At 36.8% G+C, this 18,108-nt stretch overlaps 2 protein-coding genes across 3 annotated transcripts; both read right to left on the reverse strand.

Moving 5' to 3' along the window:
• Window positions 1-3: 3 nt before the first annotated feature.
• Window positions 4-11,432, reverse strand: GA2 (Terpenoid cyclases/Protein prenyltransferases superfamily protein). The gene is made up of 14 exons (XM_089146644.1): window positions 11,275-11,432; window positions 7,998-8,050; window positions 7,617-7,902; window positions 7,338-7,518; window positions 3,071-3,288; window positions 2,869-2,989; window positions 2,697-2,794; window positions 2,349-2,566; window positions 2,082-2,194; window positions 1,885-1,983; window positions 1,568-1,783; window positions 1,310-1,451; window positions 719-964; window positions 4-522 (listed from the first exon to the last, which is right to left on the reverse strand). Exons 1-14 carry the CDS (start codon window positions 11,342-11,344, stop codon window positions 202-204), a joined length of 2,382 nt encoding a protein of 793 aa, XP_089002770.1. The 5' UTR covers window positions 11,345-11,432; the 3' UTR covers window positions 4-201.
• A 1,380-nt stretch (window positions 11,433-12,812) lies between these two features.
• Window positions 12,813-17,929, reverse strand: LOC149026362 (uncharacterized). Of its 2 annotated transcripts, none has more exons than XM_089146646.1 (8): window positions 17,436-17,929; window positions 15,528-15,677; window positions 15,039-15,215; window positions 14,604-14,692; window positions 14,438-14,502; window positions 14,180-14,282; window positions 13,639-13,749; window positions 12,813-13,556 (listed from the first exon to the last, which is right to left on the reverse strand). In XM_089146646.1, exons 1-8 carry the CDS (start codon window positions 17,548-17,550, stop codon window positions 13,431-13,433), a joined length of 936 nt encoding a protein of 311 aa, XP_089002772.1. In that variant the 5' UTR covers window positions 17,551-17,929; the 3' UTR covers window positions 12,813-13,430. The 2 variants fall into 2 exon arrangements, with proteins under 2 accessions (XP_089002772.1, XP_089002773.1); XM_089146647.1 differs by lacking the exon at window positions 17,436-17,929 and adding an exon at window positions 16,477-16,612.
• Between the last annotated feature and the right edge of the window lie 179 nt (window positions 17,930-18,108).

The following is an 18,108-nucleotide window of genomic DNA, read 5'->3' on the forward strand; positions in this document are numbered from 1 at the left end:
CAAATCAGCATCTATGGGCAGGGGACAATCCATACCAGGAAAAATTACACCAAACAAACCCTTTCTTATTTGCTGCTGGCCTCCTTAGCTATTGTTTGATCGATAAAAGATCGCCCCAGACAGATATACTTCAAGTATGATTTATTTGAAATTAAAATTCATTCATATTTTTATTAGCTTATGCTGATTCAAGGGTAGCATTCATTCTTCAGTAGCTACATCGGGAGTGATAGGTTCATAAATGACTGCATTTACATAATTGAGCATTTCCGTTGGAGATGTGAACCCATCATTTTTCAGGTAGAAAAGATGGAGTATTTTGCTCATATTCCAAAACAAATCCTTGCATGCTCTGGGAACTACACTTCCCTCTGTCTTCAAAACTAATTCCAAAAGCTGCCTTCTATTACTCTCAATGAGACTCCTGATCTCTCTTATGGCCTCTTCTTCGGTGATAGTGTCAGAGCGGCTGTGCATCATTTGCAAGAAAACGCTATTCAGTTTACCCTGCTCTGCTTCTCTCTGCAACAAACCATAGAAAAAAGGAAATGTAAGGACCAACAAACAATAAGAGAAAATTCCACCATGTGCCTGCACCTGCACCTGCACCTGCGTTTCTTGTGGAGGAGAAGAAAAAGAGAGAAAGGGGGGGCACTGTGTAGCTGCACCTGCAGTCTCTGACAAATTTCACAATTTGAATACCAGCAGAAATACGTACCTTGAAGCCCCGGACATCATTGAGGAGACGCCCACATGTGCTCATAAGCTTGTAAAGATTATGGTACTCTGTACCATTGACAACCTCTGACGAAAGTTCAGGCCCAACAAAATAAAGAGCTGGGAGAACAATAGGTCCCAAGGCAATTGATACATATCCATTTGTCATATATTCATCCAGTGTTGGTACTGTATTGTTTCTAGCCCACTCTGCTTCCACCATCATGGATCTAAGCAAGCTAAGCCACTGCCAAACAAAAGCAGTTTATTACCTTCACCCAGATAAAGAATGGAATGAAATTCAGAGTAAATATGGTGCCCAACATCCACCCAAAAGCGCAGTTTTGAATCTGATGCCTGACCAGATACTATTTTTCCCAAGCGAATCAGACAATCAAGCATGACCGTGGACTGGGCACCATGATCCTAAGATGGATCAGCTGGCATGCCTGATTGAGTCCTCACTGTTAAAACAATGCCAACTGTTCTAAAAATTAACACCTCAAACTTGTATTGTTAAGGACCCACTTAACAGCATGTTACCCTAAAAGTCCAACTTCAGATGAGGCAGAATATTCCTATTAAATCTTACAATGTCAATTATGTTGCTGGTGACGCTGCGCTGTTGCCATGCAAATGCTTTGTTTCCAAGTTCATTGATTGTATTGTGAAGTGCTGTATATATGATTTGCACTTGTTCAGAACAACAATGAGCAGCCTGATTTCCATCCCACCTGTGGACACTGAACCATCATTTCTGTTCTGGAAAACCAACTCACATGAATCTACAGGAATTCTGGACGAATGAGAAGAAAAAAGTATAAAAGAGAAGGGAAGTAGTAAGACATACTTCTCAACCAATTCAATAAGATTTACTAGTTCTTCTTTAGAACCTCCATAATCAAAGAAGTCATCAACCACAGTGGTGAGGACACCATTCTTGGCCCAGGACATGCGGGCATCAGATAGCTGAGGAGCAAAGAGGGTTGCTGCACCAGAGAAGTAACAGTACACCAGTTTCTGCCTTGCAAACTTTAGCTTATCCAACTTGTTATCTTTCACCCACCTGCTTACATGAAAAGAGATATCGAAAATCATTTGACAAGTGTTATCCAAAGTTCTCTTTTAAGGAATAACAGTATTTAGGCATCAGTTGTAACTAACTACCTTTCCAGATGCTGGAGTTCTTTGCGGTGGATTTCTTGACAGAAATTGAAGTCTTCAACTGCCAACTGTAAGAAATTACAATTCCTAACATTTAAGCACCTGATACAAGAAAAGAGGGCAACGAGATGAATGATGAGTGTAACTGTATATCCTTGTTTGCCTTATAATTTCCTTTCCTCAATACTATTGATGAATACCTGTATGCTGTTTTCAGAATTCTCAGACTATCTGAATTGTAATTCTCAATCCTACTCCTGTTCTCTAAGCGTTCCAAACTGGCATAATGAGGAAATTTTAGGGTATAATCTACCTGTAGTATACCAAGAGGAATTAAGTTAATAGATGCCTTCACTGAAAGGTCTTCCCATCCCATAGGGGGAGGGTGTGGGTAATGACAAAGATAAAACAATAAAAAAAATTTAAATAAACCAACGGGTGCCCTATAAGCATTGTTGAGCACTTACCCCTTTGGACGTATAATTATGGAATCTATCCAATGAACCAATGGATAGTTCCTGTTTCAGATAACGACTTGACCAGTTATTCAGGTTCTCCAGAACTGGTTCATTTGGTAATATCATGATTTCTGAAGCCTTATAAAACTGAAAAAGAGTGCTAATGTCCCCTGTACGTCCTTCAAGTGGATGACAGAGATGCTGTTCATCAAATTGAGCTAATGCATCTGCAAAACATGACAAACATCATTCATGGTGGACAGAATGCATCCGTATAACATGACAACCTACAGTATAATTCACAGTATACAGAATGCACTAATCATTTGGACAGAAATGGAAGTCCAGAAGAAGTACCTGAAGAAACATTGTATCCATTTAGACGTAAGATCCGAAATGCCATGGCACATGTAACAGGATCTAAGAATATCTCATCAACACCCTGCAACCAATATCTGTTGACCAGAAATGTCAGAATTTCAATGGCTGATAACTGACTAGCACAAAACTCAGTTCTGGGAAATTATACCTGTATGTTTCATCTAAAACAACTTTAATTTCATCCGTAAAATGACGATCAATTCCAAAACCAACCAGAATGTCCACCATACAAAGACGAGTGTATGTGTCTAAAGGATAAGATGTCGGAACTGAAAAGGCCACAAAAGAGAAAATTTAGATATTTATACATACTAAAGCAACCAATGAATTTGGAGAAGATTGTGGTTTACCTGCATCGCCAAACCTTGCTAAGACTGAGTTCAAGTAACTGAGGCAGTTAGCATCCTCAAGGTGAATAAAAGCGGCAGCAGTTGTAGATGGAGAATTAAACAGAGATCCATTTTTCCTTTGATATTTCATGACATCATTCCAATCTTGTAACTTTCCCAGTCCTTCTGCCACATATGCTAGATATTCTTTATCTCTCTCAGAGCCACTTGTAGAAGCTCTAAAGGAAAAACAAGTAAGAAAATTTGTTAATTACAAACCACGAACTGATAAACCAAATATAAAGGAGATGGAAGAATCTCATTACAATCAACACTGATTAATTGTAGCCTAATATCAGCACAAGACCATGCAATGACACCAAACATTAATATTCTCCTTTTAGCACCTAATCCCTCCCTCTTTTGTCTCCCACATCCCCCACAATTTTCTTTTTATTATTATTAGTTTTTTTTTGGGTGCATGTGAATCTCTTCCCAAGTCATTCATGTTCATTTATCTTCTTCTCACTATAAGTTTCTGAAGTTCAGGATTCCTATACTGCATATCTACCATGATATTATTGCTCTCCATTCTTCTTCGAGGTCCCTCCTACACATGACATATCCATGGAAATGGATGGAAAGCAGAACCATCACATTCTGCTCAATTTTTCATCATTTTGTAAATCAACCAAGAGAAATCACACGGTTTACAGACTAAGCAGTTCTTTTTTCCTTATCCTCTAACAAATCAAACAGGGCGTACCTAGAGCACGACGCCCCAACATTGCAAGGTTTGAGGAGGGTCACAATAGATGCAATCTTACCCTTGCTTTTGAGAAGAGGCTGTCTCCAAGACATTGGAGCAACCAATACCACTTCAAAAAGGCTCGCACTCAAATAAATGACTTCTAAAAATAGTAAAAATCATTTTTTACAAAAGAGGGTGTTAGTAGATTAGTGGCTAAATGGGGTAAGCAAGAAATATCAGTATTGTACAATAAAATTTGGAACATGGTTTGAAAACTAGATGAGTTTCATCGTTATTCTAACAGCCTCTCAACAAAAAAATTGTTGGGCTAAGGCTGCATAAGAAAACTGCGCCCCCCCCCGACTCTACTTGTCCAAAAGCCTTCAATACTAGGTTCGCCCTCATTATACCGATGACGCAATGTACATGTCAATTGTGGAGGATTATATTCATTTCTTCTCTAAGACTATGACATGGCATTTGAATGTCCTACACTTCAAGAACAATACACATCAGCTTCATCAGACTCCTAGGGAGATCAATCCTGGATGGCATAGTAGCTATTATTAGAATTTAGTAATTACTAGAATATTTTAAGATTTTAGCAGGATATTGATGTGATGATCTACTTGAAGAGCATAACATAATCATCAAAAAGGGTAAAATCACAAATACCTTCCCTCTAACTCTTTATATGACGATAACCTCCCCTCTCAGTTTGACAAATGAGAGTATATCCATAACATTAGTTCTAGATGTTAAGTGCTAGGAAGTCAGTTTGTTTGTTTTTAAAACCCAAAATAGCCTCCCTTACGACCAACTTTTAGTTCCCAGAATCCCTCCCTATGCATTAAAACAGTAATTCGACCTCAAACATGTCCATGCCTAATCCCACAATCTAATTTAGATAGGTGTATAGAGAATTCTACAATTGTCCAATTAGATACGGCTATAACTGCTCATGACTATCCCGGTGAGGTCACATGAAAATTAATCATCATTTTCCCAAACTCTAAACAATTTTTATTTTTTTTGGTGGGAAAAACTCTGAACAATTTACTATTGGTTACATCGTACAACACTAACTCTATAAACCAGAACAAAATGATGGAAAGGAAACAAATAATAAGTTTAAATCGCCTCTCAATCGGGGGAGCACATACTGCTTCCCTGACACTTTACCACACAATAAGGGTGGGGGTCCCACCTTTGAAGTATTTTATCAATACTCAAATGTAGGTCAGACACCTATTCTGCGATGAAGAAGCGGTAGGTGAGCACAGTGCTCCCCTGATGGGGAGGTGATCCAGACTCAAAAATAAAGGCCAAACCAGGAATTACCTCATCCCTGCACTGTCTAGCTTCATCTAGAGTAACACCTTCTGTCACATAGCAGCAGATGAAAATGCTGGAGAACACGACAATAATGAGAAGAGTTGGTTTCAGATTTTGTTTATTTTCTCTATTGAACCTATCCAACATCAATCAAACTGCAGCGACCAATTTGCTTACCTCAACGGAGGTCAGCCACCCTACCTGGTAGGAAGCTTTCACTTCCCAGCTAAATTCTCCTATGGGAAATTCAATGATTTCCAACATCGTGTTTGGAGAACAAGTACACCAAATTCTTCTCTTTCTTCTGATCTGTTGGTGTCTCTTGAATGCTTATGCTTGAGTTTTCAAAAATTAAAGGTTAAAAGTTAATATAGTCTGCTCCAAGTTAAAGGTTAATATAATCTCCTAAAATTAATAAGGATAAACTTGTCATTTCATAACAATTAACATCCAGAACTATCTGTAAGGGTGAACACATCAGGTTTCCTAACCTAGGGGGGAGGTACTTGACATTTACCCTGTCACAAAACCTTGTCAATATGTTTAGATGATATATTTCATTACTTGTCTAAATAGAATTATTTACTTACCTATTATGTATCTTTAAAATATGTTTAAATAATTTACTTCATTACTTGCTTCGATCAAAAGGGCGTACCTAGGTGTCAAAGGCCTCTGCACAAGCAGAGTCCAAGGGGCAGTTTTCCTACACAGCCTTATCCCAACAATTTTTGCTGAGAGGCTGTTTTGATGCCTTGAACTCTGGCTACAACTGTGATCCACCGATCATTGCGCCAAAATCTGCCCCTTATTACTTGCTTAAATTGCTTATTGTTAATGTCCATTAGTACTTTGAGGATGTATAAATGTGTAAGAATACAATCAAATTTGACCAAACAGTGTAATCAAGGGTGCGAATCCAAAGCAGCATTTTGGGTAACTTAATCATTATGAATATCAGACAGTGACACTATGTTTGAATCATTTACTTCATTACTTGTTTAAATTGCTTATTATCGATGTCCTTTGGTACTTCAAGAATGTATAAATGTGTAATTATACATTCAGATTCAATCATATAGGCAATCAAGATTGTGAATCCAACACTCCATATTCTGTAACTTTTTGGGAAAATTGATCATTTAAATGTGTGTACATTGCCTAAGTTAAGGTTTCCATGAAGTTTCATGCCTTAATCTGGCCTAAAATCTACTGAAATGACCCATCAAAATTTGGTAGGAAAAAATACCAAATCTCAGCAACATTTTGACGAAATTTCAGTATTTCGGGTATCTCAGTAATGCCAACACTCTGAATCAAAACAAGTCTTTGAACCTTGGTTGGGGCCTATATCAAAAATCACAAAAAAGGAGGTAAGAGATGAGATCTGGGGGAAAGAGTAAAGTTAGATATGAGTTTTATGAAATATTAAAAGAGAAAGTTTAGCCATTGAGGATAGACAAGAAAACGTAGGTATGAGATACAATGATCAATGATACCAGAGCCACTTGAAATGGCCCTGAATTATATTTACTGTTATATCTGGTATTAGATAAAATATTAATAGTGTTGCTTCCTCAAAGATATATTTGCAATTATATACCTAATAAAATGTTATACAATAGTACTAAAGGAATACTAAATAATCGAATCAGTACTAACTCATCAATTAGAGAGACAGAGTGAGCTCTCATTGCTTGGATACATAAACAGAGGAATTTCTTATATTTCAACTTGATGGGTTTACTTATCAACACTGCTCCAAGGGAGATCAAACATGTGAAAAACAAAAAAAAGTAAGCTCCTCAGCAAGTGTCAAAGTTGTTTATCCCATGGTGTGATTGAATAACCATACTGCATTTTGTTGTTCGGCTAAACCAGAAAAGTACTATGTCTGAAGTCCATAAAAGCAATGAATCCTGACAAACTTATTTCATTAGTTTCATGTCAAGGCAGACGGGACATGTTTCAAGTCCATTATTTGAAAAAATTATACTAAATTAACTCAGTCAAATGTTATTGCATCCATCTGAAGGCACCAAAGGTTAACTACATCAATTTCAGCATCCAAAAAATTTGACTCATTGAACTGAGAGTCAGTTCAATGTCCTCTCTCAAATAAAATAGGTCAGAGACCAGTCTCTTGCATGAACCACAAGGCCCGACATTGAACAGAAATGTGGGATGACAAAAAGTATTCACCTTTCAAACTCTCTGTTTCTCTTATAAAGAAGAGAATCTACAGCTGATTGTCGAATAGGGATTTTTAAATCCAAGTGTTGGGCGTACTCCATCATCCCAGGAAATATGATGTTGAAACCAACAGGAGTGTATTGAACCTCATTAGTTGCTGAATCAAAGGTAGACGCAATAAAATCAATGCCTGTCAAATAGAAACACCAACACATTAGAAAAGAAAGGGAAAAAAAAAACCAACGGTGACAGATGAATTTAAGTGAAGAAAACAATAGTATTATGTACCCTTTTTTACATGCTCTTCACCAACATTCCAACGTTTAAGTGCAAGGACACATGCCAACGTGCAGGACAAGGCATCTTTAGTAAGTACAGAACTGGAATGTAGGAGACCCCATGAACCATCACCTTGCTGGTTTTCCAATAACCATGTCACACAGCTGGGGAAATAAGGAGACTGAGGTGAACCTGCAGAAGGGACCATTGCAACCCAAGCAGTGTCATAGGAGGAAACCGAGAGCTCAACCTTTGAGAGTAATTCCTTGATTCTTTCCTTGGGACCTTTGAAGCACTGCAACATGATTAATTTATTATTTTGTTCACCTTTCATTCTTATATTCTTAAAAAATGAAATTCATGAATAAAGGAAAAAGACTGCCATCATACCACAGTTGCATCTTTAGATCTCTGCGCAATCTTCCATTCAGAATTCAAAGAAACTGATCAAGAAAAGAAAAGAAAAAAGTATTTCAATAGAGTAAGGGTAACAGGACACTTAGAAATATAGACAGGTAACATAGCAATAGAATAAAATATAGGAACCATAAAAATCAAAAGAATGGATAATAAAAAGGTAAAACAGAAGAAAGTGGCTCAATATGATTAGAACAAAAGAAGAATGATCAGTCTTTGGAGATGGACACTGGAACCGTAAGTTACACATGCAAGGTATCAATAATAAAAGTTGAGAAAATAAGCCAAATTCCAATTTATTCTTTTAGAATAGAGAACCAGTTCTTTTAGCCTGTTTCAAGGAAAAAAGAAACAAAGCACTAAAAGTGCCAAATCACTAAAAGAACCAAACACCGTTAATGACAATATATATAGTGTTTTCATTGCCTTGGGAGCTGGCTGTCAAGCTGCATGAAACTATTTCAACTGTCAGCATCAGCTTGATGCTTTGGCTTTGTACCTAAACTATCTTGCCAAGGATCTCGTAAGCAGGTCCCTTTTGATTTAGATTCAGGATCCACAAGCAATTCATGACCAGATAACAGCAAAAGTTGATCACTGATAAATGGGAAGTATCAATTCAGACATAATGCGGGTCCATGGGCATTTTATACTATTTTTTATTATGGTTAAAAAGTATCAATTCAAATATTCAAAATGCTGGCTTGAGCATTTAATGCAATTTTCTAGGGTTAATAGCTTTTGATTTCAAATATTAGTCATGAGAATGAATAAAGACCACTTTCTCGGCACACAAACATCCTAGTCACAAACTGACTGAGTTGCGGCATATCATAATATGCAGGTATCATGTTTTATAACACTAAATCAACTCAACAACAAGAGAATCGGACTTAGTGTAACATCTTGTCTGCTTTGAACACCATTTCTAAGATTATCAATTCATGGCTTCCATTTGAGACCACCTAAATCCGCCATCACCTTTAATAGTTCAAATGAAACATTGTTATGGAAACATATCACTATTTTTTCATTCAACTCAGAAGTCCAGGTAAATGCATGAGATAGGTTTGCCTCCATGTCCCTCACCCTACCTTTCACATGTAGTCAGAGACAACCATATCTAAGTAATCAATAAAACCCCACACACAGTCTTGTCTGAGTAATCAGTAAAAGCCCATTCGCGAGTATGCACCAAAGCAGAAATAGACTATTTGCAGAAAATGGCAAATTCTCTTTAGGAAAGTATAATCAGTAGACGTCCTAGACGTCAATAACTTGTCCTAGACGTCAATAACTTGAAAGAAGATTTTCTTAGCTGATGTTCCACGGAATTCTTTGCAAATCCTTGCTTATTTATTGTTCTTTGCAAATCCTCCTAATGCTATTTATGGGATACGTCTTATTTCAGAATGCATGTTTGCAAACAGTTAAGAAAACTTAACACTTAGCCTCTGGCTCTTCAGATGCAAATAATCAAAATTTACCTCAGACCTGAATGAAATCCTCACTATTTACAAAATTGTATTTAATTATGAGTAAGTTTGCTTGTTGTAGGTTTCATGGAAACATAAGGAAAAGTTGAAAGGGAGAAGGGATAATCCATTTGGCAACTGTAGTGTTTCGAATTTGGAAATATTTCCACACAATATTTCAGCTTAGAAAGAAAAATAAATAAATAAATAATTGCTCCTTGATGCTGAGAAAACTGAATCAAAATTGAATTCTCAACAAATAACTCTCTCCTCGTTCCCACAAACTAAAAACATATAGACAAAGGAAAAGGACAAGATTAAAAATAAATTCAGCCTTATTCAAACTAGATGAAGCAGCTACATGGATCTCGTAAGAGGATCCCTACTGATTTGAAATTCAGGATCCTCAAACAATTCATAAATAGAGGTAGCAGTAAAAGTTTATCAGTAATAAATGGTAGGTATCAACTCTAATATTAAGAATTCCGGGCAATCAACATTTAAGTCAATTTTATTTTAAGACTAGAAGTATCAATCCAAGTACCAATGAGCGGGCATTTGTTGCAACTTTCCTATGCTTAAAAGCTTGCTATTAAAATATCAATCATGAAAAATGAGCTCAAGTATGCTTGCTTTGCACACAAACTTCCTAGCCACTGAACTATGTGAGTTGCAGCATACCACAATTTGCAGATATTATAATTATGATACTAAATCACCTCAAAAAGGAGACAAATGGACAATAGGATCAACAGAATAAACTGTCCGATCATCAACTGCAGGCAGAATTGTGCAACATCTGGTCTGATTTCAAGGCCATTCCACCTAGCTCACCCTTACACACTCACACCCACATATACAATCTTAGACCTAAGTAAGAGCCCTTATGCATGCATGCACACACCAAAGCAGAAATAGACTATTTACAGAAACAGAGATTGTCATCCTAGAAAGGCATAAACAGAAAAGATTCCTAAACTTGAATGATTTGAATGGAGACTTGGTTATTTGTTGTTCGTTGCTAATCCCTATAATTCTACTACAGAGCATCTCATTCCAGAATGCATGTTTACATACTTTTCAGGAAACTTAACAATTAGCATGAGTCCTTTACCATTTGCAAATTAAACATAATTCTGCAGTCAAGTTTGTTTGGTTTAGGTTGCATGCGAACATAGAAAAGTTGAATGGGATAAGAGGGGATTAATGCATTTGGCAACTGAAGTGATTCCTAATAGGACTTATTCCACATAACCATGTCGACTTAGAAACGTTGCCCGCAGAAACTGAATCAAACCCAAAATTATCAGGGAATAACACTCTCCTCTATTTCCACAGACTAAAAACATATCAACACATGATAATGTTAAAACCAGTAAAACTTAGCATTATCCCAACCGAATGAAGTCAGGCTACATAGATCATTACCCTCCAATCAGCACTATTCGAAACAAGTGCAAAACATTTCACTAAATCATTCATAGGACAAGCGTCTCAATCAAAATTTTCTGTTTATTATCTATGAAACAAGCACACAGAACTGCGTTTATAATTATTAACAACCCAACCCAGAAATGTCTACAAACTCAACATAAACCAGTCACCACGAGTAGAAAGTGAAAAGCCTGCCAAACGGCTTTTACACGAAAAAAAATACTGACCATTCGCGTAACACTGGAAACCCAACTGAGCAAATGCTGCCATACATGAAGGAGTAAAGACAATGCTTCAATGAGTTTGGAAATAAATAAACAAATGACGGAAAGATACAAAACCTGAAACAGATGGTTTCCTCCACACTCTGGGTTTGTTAAGAAGGACATCATAGGGAGAAGAAAGAGCCATGATGGTTCAGAAACGAAACGAAATTGTACTAACAGAGAAACAAAAACAGAGACAGTAGTAGAGTTTCAGGCTTGGAACAAAATTTGTAATAAAGATATCTCAATCCGGATACAGACCCCATAAGCTTTACAAATCTTTAGAAAAGGAAAGTAATTTTCCTTCCCTGTACTAGTCGCTCCACGTGGCATCATAAGGAAGACACCATTTGACTAAAGATGACAACCAACATCTCTCTCACCTGCCTCTTTCTCCACCTTCACGGCCATTAAAAAAACACACATTTTCTCCCTTCTGTAAAAGAGTTTTCGGAGTGGGAAAGCTTTCTGATGATTGCAAACAAAGAAGAGATCATGGTGGAGGATTAACGAGATTCTCCGAAGTGGGATTTTTTTTTATTTTTCTGTTTATGATTGAAATTTCTAAGGATTTCTTGTTTTGGAGGGAACGTATCTGGGTTCCATACAAGAGCCAGAATTAAAAAGACTTTCAAAATATCTTAGGGTTCGTCTTGATGTGGAGCAACATTCCCAAAAATAAATTTAAAATACATAGCCTAATTCTTTTCTATAGTTTAATCTCTAAAGAAAGACCCTAATCATTGATTTGCTTTTTTTCTTTTTTGGAAATCCCATGGCCCATGGTATCTTCCAAGATTTTTTGTTTTTTTGGTTCATCATCTTCCAAGAATCCACTTGGTGGAGCTGAATTTTGGCACAAAACAATCAATTAGGTAATAATAATAATTCAGTTAACGTTCAAAGAATGAAAGGTATACTTTAGCAATTTTTTAATGCCAAAATGGGCACTTTTATTACAATAATTCTTATCTAATTAATCTTACCATATTTCTATAAGATGACAAGGCTCTCTCCAGGTATATGATATTTTCATATGAGCTTATTCAAATTCATTGAACAAACTGCTACATCTAGATTTTTTATTTTTATTTTCCTGTTTGAAAATTTAGATTGATATGTTAATTTAAAATAAATAATATTTTGCATGTAGATTTATGGTTGACCATTCAATATGTTTCATTTTCATCCTAACCGTGGGGACCTTCCATTTTATAGTTACATGTTTTTTTTTTTGGGGGAAAGATAAGGTTTCATTAATAATTTAAAAAATTTTATATTATAGACGATAATACTTCTTCCCCTTGGATGGAAGAAAACTTCACGGGTGGATTAAATTGTCTAGTCCACACGGAAATTCAACTCTCTAACATGATGATCATTTTTTGTTCTGTTTTAACGACTTCTATTTCATGTATTGGTTCTTTCATTTGACAATAACTCTTCCCTACTTTGTTTGGTCATCTGAAACATTAGTAAGATTATGGAACCTAACACAACATGAAAGTGTTTGCAAGGACAGGAACAGTATCTGGTTTCAGGCCTAAAAAGTCTTTCAAGGTTAGAGACAAACCAAATATTTCTTGCCAAATCATTAGGTAATGATAATTTTTTCTTTTTTCAGGTGTACAAAGGAACTTTTATACATAGGAGATGGAGATGTTACATATACTGATATACCATTAGCAAAAGCCGAACCACGACCTTCTCACTAAGAATTGTTAGTCATTACCAACCGAGAAACCTTGCTATGATAGGTAATGATAAATTTTTTCAATCTGAATGAATCTGAGTTGGCCTATCTGGGAAAAGCCATGTATCACTCAAATGCTGTATACATGATCAGGTATGCCAACTATAAAAGTGAACAAATATGTTGATCACAGAGATCAATTGGGATGAGCGTCCAAACCAAGAGGAAGGTCCTGAAAAATAGTAATACTTTCACTTTTGATTGTTCGATGAGACTCCTGGAACAATCAGGATAACCATATCAGAATTCACACAACTGAGGCAGTAGAGGGGAGTAATGGCGAGATCACAATTGTGTGCAAAAAACCACCAATGTTGGATAAAACTGATATCTACTGCTCTAGTAAGCATGGACAATTTATTTTCTTCTTAATTACTGGTCTTTATTATTCAACTGAGCATACATGGGATATCACTGCTGTTTTTGGCCAAAATGACTTAATCACGTTAATACTCAGTAGTACGTGTATGTAAGAGTTTCAAGCTGCTGCATCTGCTGCTGATGAAACCTTCTTAAGGACATAAACAGGATCTCCAACTCTAATAATCTTTGATTTCCCTGGAGTTAGTGATTCCTTGCAGACTAAATTCTGACCAAAGTACACCTGCAAAAGCATTTGAAACTAAGTGATGTAAAATTAACCTACTCAACTCTGTCAAGCATAAACATTTGATTAGCTATCTCACCTTTCCCTGCTGTTTACGGTTTGGACGTAAAACTTTGTCGGATCGAACCTTCATGAGCGTTTCATTTGGCTCACTTCCCGCAATCCCATTTTCTTGATTGATTGTAGGTACCTGACAGAGATGAGGAAATGCAGTCATTATTTCCTAAGTGATACAGGAAAAGGTAATGAATTACAAATTACTATTTTGTTTATACATTATACATGAAATTTACTAATTCAGCTTTTGCAAGAGCTAGTAGCAACTATTGCATCAAATTTCAAGGTAGTTTGTAGGGAGAGGTATCCGGTTTCAGAGAAGATAACATAAGGATTGGACGATTCTACCAGTCCTGAACTAGCCAATTATAAATATCATGGAGTTTCAACTTTCTACCAAGTGCTATGAAGTTAAACTGGTTCCAGAGGACATAAAAAGGAGAAGTACTAAAGGGCAAATCCAGTGCCGAAGGCTTCTGCACAAGCAGAGTCCGGGGGGATATTTCCTAATAAAAAGTACTCTTAATGGAAAATAACAGAAGACATACAAAGTAGCTTTTTACCTTGCACCGAGAGCATAGCTTGACACCATAAAATGTTAAAGCATTTATTTTGACTTCTGTCCATAGGTCTTCAGCATATGGTTCACATCCATCAACAACAATGCTGGAATATTGAGAAAATAAATTCTTCAGAACAGAGAAAATATTACAGATATTATCTATACGACCGGTAAGTATATGTCAGGCATTAATGACCACTGACAAAATGCAGCATCACGTTTTCAGGAAGAATGACAAGATAAATCCCCATTCACTTACTTAGGCCTGAAGCGATTGATAGGTAATGGCTCTTTGAGAAGTTCATTAAATGCATTCAAAGATCCCTGCAAAAAATAAATATTAATCAAAACACTTCTAATCAAGACACTTTTAAATCTCTAGAATTTAGAGATGCTTTGGCTTTCCTTTAGTTGATTTGACAAACCTGAGAGAGCAACAAGAAAGGAAACAGGTCAGAAAACATGGTTCTGTATCCACGAGCATAATCTGGATCAACAGCCCTTGTTTCAGATCCTGCAGGATAACAAAAACACCAGTAAACTGAAGGAATATAAGTAGTATTAACAATTACCAGAGTGTAGATCGAAAATGAAAAATTAGGGTTCTCTTGATACAACCTACCCGCTAAACTAAGTTTTAACCAAACTAAATAGGTCAGCTACATGAATCATATTTTCTTAATATACCTATTAATCTGGAATTGAGAGATACTGCTCATGTTGAAATTCGTAATGATTAAATACGTACAAAGGAAATGAATGAATGAGTGAGTGGACAGAAGAATGAATAAAATATAAATGTCTAAATTTATCAAAAAAATGTATGTTTGATAAGTAGATGGCATTAGTTCAAGATCTACCTTCAATAAAACGCACTAACCGACTGGGTTTCCCAAGATAATTTGAGAACCATTCTGATGCTTCAACTCCCTCATCTAATGCAGAGCCAGACCACTCCCACATGGAGACACCATCAATAACTTGACCAGATGATTTCATTGAAATTTTTAGTTCATTCATTCCAGGGGCCCTTACAACTGCAGGTGAAATCAATTAGTTAGAGAAAACAATCCAAGTAAACACTCTCATATGATGTACCAAACCAACAAATAAAAACTTAATGTATCCCTGCTATGAGTTGAAAACTGCAGCAGCAGGGGAACATGGAGATGAACACTTCTGTAAAGTTTTGGCTCAAGGAAGTCTTCCATATGGCAAAGTAAAATTTAAAGCCTGAGCTATCAGGGGAATATAATTGTGTAAATGAAAACCTGCAACTTGTTACACAGAAATATGACTATAGAAAATCCACATTTCATTTGAAGAGAAAAAGATAATCTGTTCCCCACCTAAATATGATGTATTCGTTGGTTCCCAGCCTTCAGTAAATGCTGCATCTGGCAATTGCACCTCTACCAGTGATAGCTTTGGTTCAACTCTTTGAGTATATGCCCTGCCTTTGGAGTTGATGACCAGCCACTGTCGATCCCAACGGAAGCCTGCATATATATTTACAATTCCAAGCAAGTTTGATACACAATTCCCAACCATCAATATTCACCTTATGTTTATCCACAAATGAGTTGTGGAAGAATGCAAAGATTCAGGTATTCAACAGAAACTACATAGTAGATCCGAAATGGGTTCTGATGAAGAAGGTTGTGTTCAATAATTAGCATACCAAACCTCTCCACCACCACCCCAATCCATCCACACACATACACGGAAAAAAAAAGAAAAAAAAAGAAAAAAAAGGAGTTGCAGAACAAGGTCTCCTTTCGTTTCTAGTTTGTGAACCGAAAATTCATACTTAAATAGGTAGAACGGAAAAGACACTAATACACCGGGAGTAGGAGCTGAGCTTATGAAGAAAGTTTAAGCTTTGCTTGTGGATCTGTTGGATGAGAAATAAGTTAATAATAATATTTATTTCAAGAAGGGGGTCCTTGACCTAATTAAGATGGATGTTACTCTATAGAGAAAAAGATGAAGCAACATCAGAGTAAATATTTATTATTATGCTGAATGTTCATGACAGCTAGGGGTTCAAGCAAACTCAACCTTTGTTATCAGAAAGAGGAGGAGATGAAAAAGCAACGACAGGCACACTTAGAAGTTTGATCCACCAAAACAGAATTCAAATACGAGGTTTGCTAAAAGGGATCAAGATGGGTAGATTGAGAAACCGCACTAAATCCAAATACTATATATAGACCAGACAAATGCACTTCATGAATCCTTCCAGTAGAATAAAAGCAGCAAGCTCGGTGGAAGGAGGAGGTGGGTTGGTGATCTTACCAGTAGAAGTGATCGGTGCTTCAGGAACAGAGACTCCTCGACAAGATTTTATTGGGTAGATTAGGATTGATGATACTTCAGCTGCTGGTGCAGCTTTACTACCACCAAATATAGACCACATCGATGAAACAGAGATTCTCTCTCACTCCCTCTCTCTTCTGCCGTTCTCTGTGTGTGTGGGTGCACCTCCCCCTTCTTAAGAAATTACGTATGCAGGAGACGATTTTTAAAATGCAGAAGAGCGACCCACGAGAAACTTGTGTGATAAGTGCCTACGACAATCTTGTCCAGAAGGGTTCTACTGTCGCTTCCGAATTCCTGGTAGGTCGATTTCGGTCGGTTACGACTCAGTAGTTTGGTCATAAACGGAATCAAGTTAATTGGGTTATTTCCAGCCTCTAAAATGGTTCTTTTGATTTCCTTTCTCTCGAGGGTGGAGACCTAAAGGGGTAGAAAGTCTTTAAATGGTTCAATTGATTTATAAACATGTTGAAGTGATTGAACCTTTTCTCCCAAGGTAATTAAACTACAAGCAAGCTAAACAGATTTAACCTAACTCGTGTTTCAGACAAAAAATATGGAAACCCTGAACTTTGAATTGGACCATCAAAGTTGGTAAGTGTATTATCCTATACTGTCAACATCTGGACGGGAATGCATACATGTATGGCAGGGGACAATCACATAGAAAAACCCTTGAAATTCTAACTGGAATTGATGAAAAGGAGAACCCTGCAAAACGCACTGGAGAAACAAGAAAGAAATGGATAAAAGGAAGAGACCCATCAAGGGAAAAGCAAGTGAGAACCAGAACTGTTGGAAGTGGAGCTATTTAAGCAACTAACATGAGAGGGGAGAAAAGAACAAATACTCTTTACATTTTTTCACAGTACAGTAAGGAAAGAAACCAGAATTAAAATGACCGGTGAATGAGAAGAAGTGAGTTGTTGGAGTTTTACCAGTTGAAGTGATGGGTGCTTGAGAAACAGAGAGTCCTCGACATGATTTTACTGGATAGACCCAAATTGATGACACTACAACACCACCTAATCTGGAACCACAGCCACTCTCCATTTTTCTCTGCTGGTGCCTCTCAGCGGCTTTGGAATGAATGTGTACTCTTGATGCACCTTCAGAAACATAAGATTGAATTTCTCCAGTGGGTTTTTTATGTAGAATGCATCTACTTTTGAAAATCTTTTCCGGGAGAAAATTCACCTTTTATTCTTTGAAGATGAGGGTTATGTTATGTGATCAACGACCTTTACACAGTTTGGGACCTTGGGTTTCACCATTTTGCTCAATGACTAAGACAATCCGTCAATGGCATCAACAACTTTTTCCTTGTTCCAGTTTAAGCGTTCAATTAGCTGGTAACTGGGTCCATGCTATCTAAGAATAGCAAGTTTGAAATTAATGCGAAGAAGTCTTAAATGTTAGGGAACAGCTGCTGAAGGAAAATGTTAACTGCGTAGCTTTTATCACCAGTCTAAAAGACAGTTGCGTCTTGCTAGTAGCTGATTTAAGATGAGATATCCCAATATCCTAGAAATGTCTAGTGGTTGAACCCTGAACCAAAATTCCAGTAGAAAAGAGATACATTTCCACGTCTATCTCCCCTCAAAAGCTACA

Source organism: Hakea prostrata, chromosome 2 (genome assembly GCF_041222555.1).
Source record: "Hakea prostrata isolate BN-2017 chromosome 2, UWA_Hpros_2, whole genome shotgun sequence".
Classification (NCBI taxonomy): Eukaryota; Viridiplantae; Streptophyta; class Magnoliopsida; order Proteales; family Proteaceae; genus Hakea; species Hakea prostrata.